Raw genomic sequence first — 12,816 nt, forward strand, 5'->3', positions numbered from 1 at the left:
GGAAAATGAATGATACTTACGCTCCAAGTGAGACTTTGGCCAGAAATTCAATAATGGCACCCCAACCAAAGCTCTGTCCAAGGACCATTTTATAGAATAACTGATAGACCACAATTGCTGTCCTGGACACACAAATTAACCACAATTATAGCTACAAAACATGTAAAACAAATCATGAAACAACATTGAAACATTTGATATATTTAAGCAACATGTAGGCTTCACATAATCCGATACATCAGGTAATAGGTAGAGTGTTTCATACAGCATAATACAAAAAGATCAAAGAATAAATTTCTAAATACGTAAAATACCCATCATTCATCAAGGATTCTCCTTCAATTATAGTGCTCAGTTTTTTGCTTGCACCAAGCTCCTTCAACAAAGCCACAACAGCCACAGGATCAGTAGCACTCAGAAGTCCCCCAAGCAACAGTGATGTTTTCCAATTCCACTCATATGGAAAAGTGAGCTGGAAGGTAAATACAGCTAAAGTAAATTACAAAATTAAAAAAAAAAATCAATTTTCTAAGCAAAAAAGGTAAAATACCTTCAGAGCAGATCCAAGACAGAAGGTTGAAATAAGAACTCCTGGACCAGCGAGCAGAATCATTTGTGCCATACACCTCTGTTAACATACAAGCAACAGTTTTTCAAAGTCCATTAATGTTTTAAGTCATAGCCTATTGGATGGCATAATGTTACAAACATACATCAGCTGAGGTAACAGGAAAAAAGTTCAGCAATCCTCCCTTTTACTGAAAGAAAAATAAAAATCAACCGAAGGTGGTGAATCAAAGTACAGAATAAAGAAAACCCTTTGAAGCAAGTCTAAAACCATAAGTAGTTAGCAATAATCTAAAACATTCCATATGCACACAGAAAGGGGATGAAAACTAAAAAAATAGAGAATAAAGACTAACACTTCAATGGGGTTGAGGGGAAGGAAGGTAAGCATAAAGGAATAGAGAGTTAGTAATACCCTATCCTTCCCCCTTCTCTTCTATCTCTCCATTTCCTCTCCTTTCCTTTTCCTCCAAGTCCAAAACATAAAAAAGGGTGATAAATGAAGCAAGTAAATAAGCAAAAATTAGAGAAAAAAATGCTTTGATTCAGACAAAACAACCTATAGGAGAGAAGAATGAGGATTAGCAATTCACAATCTTCCTTTCAGAGGTCCTCAATCTGCTACAATTTTTAAGATTTTTACATAAGGTGCCTTGTATGCTGAGTTTGAGTAGAAGGTAACAAGCATCCAACTAAAACCACTCAGCTATAAGTTGAGAAGCCCAACTGAAGATAAAGCCAATAAAAACCCCCCAATTCTACCTATATCCAATAACACCACTTAATGCTCCCCTTTACAACCAGGCATGATCCTAGTAAACAACCCTGGTTGTAGCTATTAAAACCCCCATATCTACCTAGAACTTCTATAAATGTACCTACCATTCATTACGTAGAGAAAAGAACAGCGTAGTTGGAGTCAGTTTGTCTGTTTTTGTGCATGTACTACACCAGTTGGATAGAACAGAGGATTTTGAATGCAAGAACTCAAATGACTGGCGTTTAGAAGCATGCTTTTTTTTTGTTGCCCAGTGAATGTGAGTAGTCTGATGTACGTATAAGCCAAGGTAGCAAATACAGACCTTTATCTGGTGCGCTTCCATTGCAAAGGCACTCTCAAAAAGTAAGGGAGGAAGAAAAACTGCTAATAAAAGGTCAGGATCAATACTCTTCCCTGCAAATTAGAAGTAACACTTAGTTTCATAGTTAATTCTGGATAAACTAGATATACCTTTTCAGATAAAAACTATCTTAAATTTGTCAAAAGAAGAGAACAAGAAGAAGTTCTTGAAACTTACAAAGACGAATGCCATCACCAATCTTTCCTAATTTATGACTTGTACCATATTCTGCACGGTAAGGAATCACCCACAATGAGTAAATAATTTCTAAGGAGGACAACAAAAGAATAAAGAAATATAGAGCAAAGCATTTGTTATGAAGTGGTAAAAACCATGATTAAAGGACAAAAAATAAAAGTATAAACAGTAGAATATAATCCTATCTTTGAGTTTTAAATATAATACAACTTAGATTCATTAATTTGAAAAATGGATATCTTTTTTTAAAATTACTTAATTAATAAGATATTAAAATATTTATTAAAAAATTATTTTATCTTTGAAAAATCAAAATTTACAATTATAATAAGAAAAAAATTATAACAATAACATATAACATATAATAAGTAAATACTTACATAAAATAATTTTTTATAATAATAATTTTTTAAAAATACATTAATAATATATAAAAAAAAGATTTTTAAGTGTTATATATACAAGCAAATTTCAAAATTATAATAAGAAAAAAAATGTTATAACAAGAACATGTAACATATAATAAAAAAATACACATATAAAATAATTATTTATAATAATAATATTTTTCTTAAAATATATTAATAATATATAAAAAAAGGTTTTTATGTGCAATATATAAAAAAATTCAAAATTATAATAAGAAAAAAGGTTATAATAAAAACATATAACATATAATAAAAAAATAATTGAGTGAAAAAAAATATTATTTATAATTGTGAATTTTGCTTGTATATACTGTACATATAAGAACATAAAACATATAATAAGTAAATACTCACATAAAATAATTATTTATAATAATAATTTTTTCTTAAAATATATAAATAAGATCTTTAGGTGCTATACATAAAAACAAAATTTAAAATTATAATAAGAAAAAATATTATGATAAGAACATTTAACATATAATAAGAAAAAAATATTTTATTAAAAAAATATTATCTATAATTGTGAATTTCGTTTTTATATATTTCACCTAAAAATTTTTTTTATATATTATTAATATATTTTATATATTTTAAGAAAAAAATTATTATTATAAATAATTATTTTATGTGAGTATTTAATGATATTGATTTTTCAAAGGTAAAATAATCTTTTAATGAATCTTTTAATAGAATTAATTGATAGAAAAACTTTAGTGTCTTATTAATTAAAAAGTTTTAGAACGTAGTTAGGAGTGTAATCGAGCCGAGTCGAACCAACACAGTGAGAAGCTCGAGCTCGACTCACAATCCGCGACTCGATATTCGACTCAAACTCGATCGAGTTTTATTTTTCAAGTTCGAGCTCGATTCGTGATCGAATTCGAGCTACTCGAGCTCGCCCGATTAAACTCGATTAATATGTAAAAATAAGCTCGATTCATATACTCAATAAAAATTTGATTATTTATACTCAAGCTCGAACTCGAATTTGAAATAGTTTATTAATTAAAATAATAAAAATATATTTAAATATAAAAGCTCGATTAGGCTCGCGAGCTACTCGAACCAGATATAAGAATATTCGAATTCGACTCGATCGATAAGTAAAGCTATTCGAGCTCGATTCGATAATAATCAAATCAAATTCAAGTTTTCTTTGAATCGAATTCGAATAGCTTACGAGTACTAATATATCATTTACACCCCTTAACGTGGTGTCTATTTCTTAAACTAATAGACTTGAATTGAATTATGCTTAAAACTTAAAAATCTTAATGTATTTTTCTCAAGTAACAAACATATTGTTAGAGGTATTTTTAGATTTAAAGGGATATTTGATTTACTAATGTTGCATTTGGGGGAAAGTATGATATTCCAAAAAGTGTAATCTCTAAGCGAAAGTGTGATTTTTTTGATATTCCATTTTCAAATTCATGTGTTTGGTTGGAGAAATTTAAGTGTATTAAATCATATATTTTTATCATAATATTATTAATAACATAACAAACACAATATTTTATTAAAAAAATAATCGATAAATAATGCAATGGCCAAATATAAAAAAAAATTGAAATAGTGATCAATTACAACATTAATTTTCAAAGAAATACAATATTTAATTTTTTAAAAAATCTTAAATTATATAATTATCACGTTTATATAACAAAAAGTAATAATTGATTTTTTTAAATAATAATGAATAAATACTAACTTATTTTTTAAATGAACATAATAATTGATTATATTAAAAATATTATAATGATTAATTATTGTATAATAAATAAATATACGCCGTAATTGATTATTTTAAAAAATAACTTCTGCGATTTTCTTTAAAAAACATTGATGAAGCTGCAGTTTTTTAGGTTCTTTGCTTTGGACCTTCGTTCTAACAAATTTCACACTGCAGCTGCGGTCTCACTCTCCTCACGATGCAAGAATCTCCAGAGACTTAAATTTCATGCAGCAGGATCAGCAGATGCAATAGTTAGTCTCCAAGCGAGGGCACTTCGAGAAACAAGTTGTGATTTCTGTCGGGACATTACTGATGCTACACTTTCACTGATAACAGCAAGTCTGAAAGGTCCATCTTGGCCCAGATGCTAGCGAGCGAATCAACAATGATGCAATCAAAGCACTTGCATATTGTTGCCCATGGTTGAGAAGGCTTTGGATGTCAGGTATTAGGTATTGTTATTAGGTATTTGGCTCAGCACTTTAGGCCGTTAAAAGGACGTTGGGTTTATGGAATCTGACAACATTAATGAAATGGCTCTGGGAAACGTGAGTTCCATTAAACTTTTATCAGTTGCTGGGTCTAGAAATCTGAAATGGGGATCTGTGGCACAAGTTCCGAGTGGATTGCCTCACTTGGTGGGTTTATTATCAATTATTGCCTTTTTTTTAAAAAAATATATAGTAATAAGTTGGAACAAAGGCCACACATAAAATAATGATTATATATTTAAAAAAAATTACAGTGATAAAAATACAAAATATAAATCATATAAAAAATAATTATTGTGTTTTTTCTATTATAAACCGTCAAAATTGATTTAAAAAAAATTTAATTTCATTAACGAATGTTACTTTTAAAAAAGATAACATAAGAAAAAATAATTTTTTATTTAATTAAAATATGAAGTTCAAGTAAGATTTTGTCTACAATCATAAAAAATCATAAAATATCATAAAAAAATAGAGATTTTGATCTCGAAATATTTTAAGTATCGTTAAAATTTTGATATTTTTTTTTTAAAATTAAATAATTTTAAATTAAATATAAAAATTATATTCTCACGATCTAGATTTATAAGAAAAATTTTAGATTTTCTTAAACCAAACAGAAGGGAAAACAGATTTTTTTCAACTAATTATTAGAGCCACTTTGATCATTTTGATCAAGCTAACATATTAAACCACATCAACTCAACTACATCAACACTCCACGTACTATTATCTTGTCTCAATGGATAGTCAACTATCAACTTAATCTAAGCCCAGAAGATTAGCTCTAGTACTTTAAGGTTGATCTCACGTAGTCTAGGCTCAAAACCTCCCATCTCATAAGTAGCACCATCCAAGGATATCTTATTAATCTGGCATATATACACTTTCATGCTATCTCATTTTTTTTAAAAATCAATTTCTACTTAAATATCGAGATATAAATACTATGCTTATTCTCAGCCTCTATTGTTAATCACTCTTTTTCTTTCTCTTATATGTTTTTAGGATTTTACCCTTCTATAAAACCTCACCACAAACACACGTAATGATCATCCAGCTTAGCATGACCAAATTTTGGTCCTCATTTATTGATCAATTACCACGAAGAAACAGAAGTTCAATATATATATATATATATATATATATATATAGAAGTTATGATATTTAGGTTGTTTCATGTGATTCGCAACTTGGATGATGAATCACAATTTCCAGAATTTTGATTTATAAAGAAAAAGCTCCATAATCTGACAAGAATAAAAAAGAAAGAAAGAAACGTTTGATACGGTAAAAATGAAATTAACAAAATTTTTCGATGTATATGGATGATAGAAAAAATTGAAAAAAGGTCAAACCCATAAAAGATCATCATCAGGAGAAGAAAAAGGAAAAGAAGAGACGAACCGAGAGAGCCAAGGGCAATGCCAATGACGAGCAAAGCGACAGTGTAAGGAACTCTGGTACCGCGAAGAAGATGTCTGGAAGCAATTCCCAACACCAAAGAAATCCCAACAAAGACAACCCCATCAACTGGGGATGACGTAGAAGAGCTGTTGCTACTTTCTTCTAACATTCTTAATGGCAGCACATGCAGATCCTCCTTCACTTCCGCCATTTTTTATGAGCATCGAATAACTATATATTTTTTTTGTACATGTGAACCTTTGGACTTGAATTTTACAAAGAGATCACTAAACTCTTTTTCATTTTATAGGGAAATTAATTTCCCTCTCCATTCTATAGTATTAATATTTCAACCTGACATTTTTTAATTGAAATTTTAATGCTGGGGTGCCAGTTTCTCCACCCCCTTTGGTTTTCAAGCTTTGTCTCTAATTAAAGTCAAACATTTAATTAAACAAGGAATAAAAGTAATTGGCTGGAAGTTTTCTTGCATGTGTTACTAACATAGCATAGGTGTCTATATAATTGGTTTACTTTTTTTTATTTAGGCATTTAAACCGGGTGACATGATCAAATAAAAAAATAAAATTATTAGTATGCATCTTTTAATTTATACATATAAAAATTGTTTATAAAACTTGTTAAGATTAGTTAAATTATTATTTAAAAAATCATTTAATGTATTATTCTTGTTAAATTTAAGAGTAAACAACGTATTAATTTCATTTTTTTATAAATATCTTGAACGAACATCTCCCTTCAAAGGGTTTATGTTTATTCATTTTCTTTAGATCAATTCTATTGGTTGAAAAAATGTTTTTTTCATTAATTTAATATATATTCGTCACACAAAATTTTGATTGATTTAACTACTTTTTATGCATATGAAGATGTAAAAAAGAAGGGATTTGAACTTTAATTTCTAAATCCTCTTATAAAAAGGATGATAATTATGTGTTTAAATTTAAAGTTTTGTTTAATAAATGCTTTAATATATATTTTTAATAAAAAATAAAAATGTTTACCAAAAGTAATCAAATTTAGACAACTTAACTTCTCAGTTGTTGATTAGAAGTTAGAATATATCTTTTAAGATTGAAGGCTTAAATTATTTTAAAATATCTTAGATGCATTAACAAATCATAATTGTTAGAAACTTGGGGTTCGACCCCATTCTTTTGACCAATCAAAGGTTACCTGCTTTTTGACTTTTGATTTTAATTAAAAAAGGTGGCCTTACGTAATAGAGAGCGAGAGAGAGGTGGGGCTGTTTAGGCGTTAAAACTCAAGTGGGGTTGACAATTGGGAGGAATAAATAACCAAAAAATGATAGAGAGAAAAAAAAGAATAAAAAGTTATCAGTTAAATAAAAGTTTATTTTTAGTATGATTGAGCTAAAATTTTATTAATAAGTTAATAATTTATATTTTATATTTTAAATGGTAGAGATTAAATTTGAAGCTTTATAAAAATAAATTTATAGTATATTTATTGAGTTATCTATTTGATGAGATTTTTTAAATAATTTTTTAATTATTGATTAACTTTAATTTTAGTTAGAAAAAAATTTTGTGTATCTATTATTTAATAGTAAAGATTTTTTTGGTGTTATATAGTTTTTTTCTCTACACTGAAAGTTTTTTTCACATAAATCAGGATATACTTTATTTTTTTTATATTATTGATTGTTGTCTATTATTATGTGTTTATTGTGATATATTATTTCTGTTTTATTGTGTTGTCGCTTCAAGCCTAATAAGTGGTATCAAAACCTAGTTATTTTAAGACATTGATATAGAAGTAACCCATTATAGAAGTAAATTCTACTTGAGATCATAAAAGGTGATACAGGTTTCATGATAAAATTGATAGCACCAAATTATTCAATTTAGAAGCCTATAATAAAGGATCATTTATACTGTAAAAATTTATATGAGCCAGTATTAGGTGATTCAGCTAAATCAACCAATATGAAAGATGAAAGCTGAAAAAAATTAGGTAAAAAGATGCTAGCTACAATTAAAAAATAGATTAATATCAATGTGTTCTATCATGTAGCATAGAAGATAGATAATTACACTATTTGAGACAAAATGGTAGCATTATATGAGAGAAAAATAAGCATAAATAAAATTATGCTCGTTAAAAAGCTTGTAATTTTACAATACAAGGATGTACGATTGATTATAAAACACTTGAGTGATTTTCAAGATATATTCAATCGGATGACTAGTATGGAACTTAAAATGGATGATGAAATAAAAATGTTATTTTTTTTGGGTTCATTGCTAGACGGTTGAAATACTTTAGTTATAACTATTCTTAATTCAACTTCTAACTATAATGTGACTTTGAAAATGATAAAGGACAGTATGCTTAATGAATAAAATAAGGTAAAAAGATTCAAACTCTAGAAATCAAGCTCTTGTCATAAAGAACAAAAGTAGAAACATCGACAAAGGTCAAAATTCAAATGGTTGTACTAAGTTTAAACATATATCCAAGTATAGTGATAAAAAAATATTACAATTGTGGTAAACCTAATCATATAAAATGATACTACAAAATCTTGAAACAAAAGCAAAAATATGAGAAATGTAAGAATTCAAATGATGGTAATATTATAACAGTGAATTCATATTATAAATAATTATTTTATATGAGTATTTAATGATATTGATTTTTCAAGGGTAAAATAATCTTTTAATGAATCTTTTAACAGAGTTAATTGATAGAAAAACTTTAGTGTCCTATTAATTAAAAAGTTTTAGAATGTAATATCTATTTTTTAAACTAATAGACTTGAATTGAATTATGCTTAAAACTTAAAGATCTTGATGTATTTTACTCAAGTAACAAACACATTGTTAGAGGTACTTTTAGGTTTAAAGGGACATTTGATTTACGAATGTTGCATTTGAAGGAAAGTATGATATTCGGAAAAGTGTAATATCTAATGGAAAGTGTGATTTTTATGATATTCTATTTTCAAATTCATGTGTATTTTCAAATTCATGTGTTTGGTTGGAGAAATTTAAGTTTATTAAATAATATATTTTTATTATAATATTATTAACAACATAACAAACACAATATTTTGTTAAAAAAATAATTGATAAATAATGCAATGGCCAAATATAAAAAAAAAAATTTGAAATAGTGATCAATTACGATGTTAATTTTCAAAAAAATACAGTATTTAATTTTTTTTAAAAATTTAAATTATATAATTATCACATTTATATAACAAAAAGTAATAATTGATTTTTTTAAATAATAATGAATAAATACTAACTTATTTTTTAAATGAACATAATAATTGATTATATTAAAAATATTATAATGATTAATTATTGTATAATAAATAAAGATACGCCGTAATTGATTATTTTAAAAAATAACTTCTGCGATTTTCTTTAAAAAACATTGATGAAGCTGCAGTTTTAGGTTCTTTGCTTTGGACCTTCGTTCTCACAAATTTCACACTGCAGCTGCGGTCTCACTCTCCTCACGATGCAAGAATCTCCAGAGACTTAAATTTCATGCAGCAGGATCAGCAGATACAATAGTTAGTCTCCAAGCGAGGGCACTTCGAGAAACAAGTTGTGATTTCTGTCGGGACATTACTGATGCTACACTTTCACTCATAACAGCAAGTCATGAGATGCTTGAGAGGTCCATCTTGGCCCAGATGCTAGCGAGCGAATCAACAATGATGCGATCAAAGCACTTGCATATTGTTGTTGCCCATGGTTGAGAAGGCTTTGGATGTCAGGTATTAGGGAAGTTAATGGAGACGGCATAAATGCTTTGGCTCAGCACTTTAGGCCGTTAAAAGGACGTTGGGTTTATGGAATCTGACAACATTAATGAAATGGCTCTGGGAAACGTTAGTTCCATTAAACTTGTATCAGTTGCTGGGTCTAGAAATCTGAAATGGGGTTCTGTGGCACAAGTTTCGAGTGGATTGCCTCACTTGGTCGGTTTATTATCAATTATTGCCTTTTTGTTTTTTAAATATAGTAATAAGGTTGGAACAAAGGCCACACATAAAATAATTATTATATATTTAAAAAAAATTACAGTGATAAAAATACAAAATATAAATCACATAAAAAAATAATTATTGTGTTTTGTTTATTATAAAGGATCAAAATTGATTTTAAAAAAAAATTATTTTCATTAACGAATGTTACTTTTAAAAAGGATAACATAAAAAAAGTAATTTTTTATTTAATTAAAATGTGAAGCTCAAGTAAGTTTCTGCCTACAATTATAAAATATAATAAAAAAAAAAAGAGATTTTGATTTCGAAACTTTTTAAGTATTATTAAAAATTTGATTTTTTTTTAAATTAAATAATTTTAAATTAAATATAAAAATTATATTTTCACGATCAAAATTTATAAAAAAATTTTTGGCTTAAACCAAACACGAGAAAACAGATTTTTTTCAACTAATTATTAGAGCCACTTTGATCGTTTTGATCAAGCTAACATATTACACTAACATATTAAGCCACATCAACTCAACTACATCAACACTCCACGTACTATTGTCTTGTCTCGGTGGATAGTCAACTATCAACTCAATCTAAGCCCAAAAGATTAGCTCTGGTACTTTAAGGTTGATCTCATGTAGTCTAGGCTCAAAACCTCCCATCTCATAAGTAGCACCATCCAAGTATGTCTTATTAATATGGCATATAGACACTTTCATGCTATCTCATTTTTTTTTTAAATCAATTTCTGACTTAAATATCGAGATATAAATACTATGCTTATTCTCAGCCTCTATTGTTAATCACTCTTTTTCTTTCTCTTATATGTTTTTAGGATTTTACCCTTCTATAAAACCTCACCACAAACACACGTAATGATCATCCAGCTTAGCATGACCAAATTTTGGTCCTCATTTATTGATCAACTACCACGAAGAAACAGAAGTTCAATATATATATATATATATATATATATATAGAAGTTATGATATTTAGGTTGTTTCATGTGATTCGCAACTTGGATGATGAATCACAATTTCCAGAATTTTGATTTATAAAGAAAAAGCTCCATAATCTGACAAGAATAAAAAAGAAAGAAAGAAACGTTTGATACGGTAAAAATGAAATTAACAAAATTTTTCGATGTATATGGATGATAGAAAAAATTGAAAAAAGGTCAAACCCATAAAAGATCATCATCAGGAGAAGAAAAAGGAAAAGAAGAGTGAAAGAAGAGACGAACCGAGAGAGTCAAGGGCAATGTCAATGACGAGCAAAGCGACAGTGTAAGGAACTCTGGTACCGCGAAGAAGATGTCTGGAAGCAATTCCCAACACCAAAGAAATCCCAACAAAGACAACCGCATCAACTGGGGATGACGTAGAAGAGCTGTTGCTACTTTCTTCTAACATTCTTGATGGCAGCACATGCAGATCCTCCTTCACTTCCGCCATTTTTTATGAGCATCGAATAACTATATATATATATATATATTGTACATGTGAACTCTTTGGACTTGAATTTTACAAAGAGATCACTAAACTCTTTTTCATTTTATAGGGAAATTAATTTCCCTCTCCATTCTATAATATTAATATTTCAACCTGACATTTTTTAATTGAAATTTTAATGCTGGGGTACCAGTTTCACTGCCTTTCGTTTTCAAGCTTTGTCGGTACTAAATGTCAAACATTTAATCAAACAAAGAATAAAAGCAATTGGCGGGAAGTTTTCTTGCATGTGTTGCTAACATAGCAGAGGTGTCTATATAATTGGTTTACTTTTTTTATTTAGGCATTTAAACCCGGTGACATGATCAAATAAAAAAATAAAATTATTAGTATGCATCCTTTAATTTATACATATAAAAATTGTTTATAAAACTTGTTAAGATTAGTTAAATTATTATTTAAAAAATCATTTAATGTATTATTCTTGTTAAATTTAAGAGTAAACAACGTATTAATTTCATTTTTTTATAAATATCTTGAACGAACATCTCCCTTCAAAGGGTTTATGTTTATTTATTTTCTTTAGATCAATTTTATTGGTTGAAAAAATGTTTTTTTCATTAATTTAATATATATTCGTCACATAAAATTTTGATTGATTTAACTACTTTTTATACATATGAAGATGTAAAAAAGAAGGGATTTGAACTTTAATTTCTAAATCCTCTTATAAAAAGGATGATAATTATGTGTTTAAATTTAAAGTTTTGTTTAATAAATGCTTTAATATGTATTTTTAATAAAAAATAAAAATGTTTACCAAAAGTAATCAAATTCAGACAACTCAACTTCTCAGTTGTTGATTAGCAGTTAGAATATATCTTTTAAGATTGAAGACTTAAAATATTTTAAAATATCTTAGATGCATTAACAAATCATAATTGTCAGAAACTTGGGGTTACCCATTCTTTTGACCAATCAAAGCTTACGTGCTTTTTGACTTTTGATTTTAATTAAAAAGGTGGCCTTACGTAACGGAGAGAGAGAGAGAGGTGGGGCTGTTTAGGCGTTAAAAGTGAAGTGACGTTGAGAATTGAGAGGAAAATAAATAACCAAAAAATGATAGAGAGAAAAGAAAGAACAGAAAGTTATCAATTAAACAAAAGTTGATTTTTAGTTTGATTGAGTTAAAATTTTATTAATAAGTTAATAATTTTATATTTTATATTTTAAATGATTTTAAATCAGATTTGAAGTTTTATAAAAATAAATTTATAGTGTATTTGTTGAGTTATTTATTTGATAAAATATTTTTAATAATTTTTTTAATTATTGATCAACTTTAATTTTAGTTAAAAAAATTTTTGTGTATCTATTATTTAATAGTAGAGATTTTTTTGGTGTTTTATAGTTTT

At 27.4% G+C, this 12,816-nt stretch overlaps 1 protein-coding gene across 1 annotated transcript in view; it reads right to left on the reverse strand.

Annotated features, from left to right (window-relative positions):
- Nucleotides 1-6,176, reverse strand: part of LOC111288350 (sodium/hydrogen exchanger 8-like) — a 28,209-nt gene extending 22,033 nt beyond the window's left edge. The window contains exons 1-6 of the mRNA XM_022879213.2: nucleotides 5,951-6,176; nucleotides 1,866-1,916; nucleotides 1,650-1,741; nucleotides 551-628; nucleotides 315-472; nucleotides 21-122 (exon numbers count right to left, since the gene is read on the reverse strand). Of these exons, the coding sequence (XP_022734948.2) occupies nucleotides 21-122; nucleotides 315-472; nucleotides 551-628; nucleotides 1,650-1,741; nucleotides 1,866-1,916; nucleotides 5,951-6,161 (692 nt within the window). The 5' untranslated portion in view covers nucleotides 6,162-6,176. The remainder of the gene's footprint in view (nucleotides 1-20; nucleotides 123-314; nucleotides 473-550; nucleotides 629-1,649; nucleotides 1,742-1,865; nucleotides 1,917-5,950) is intronic.
- Between the last annotated feature and the right edge of the window lie 6,640 nt (nucleotides 6,177-12,816).

This window comes from Durio zibethinus, chromosome 4 (genome assembly GCF_047325235.1).
Source record: "Durio zibethinus cultivar Kanyao isolate XHJ-2024 chromosome 4, ASM4732523v1, whole genome shotgun sequence".
In the NCBI taxonomy this organism is placed as follows: domain Eukaryota; kingdom Viridiplantae; phylum Streptophyta; class Magnoliopsida; order Malvales; family Malvaceae; genus Durio; species Durio zibethinus.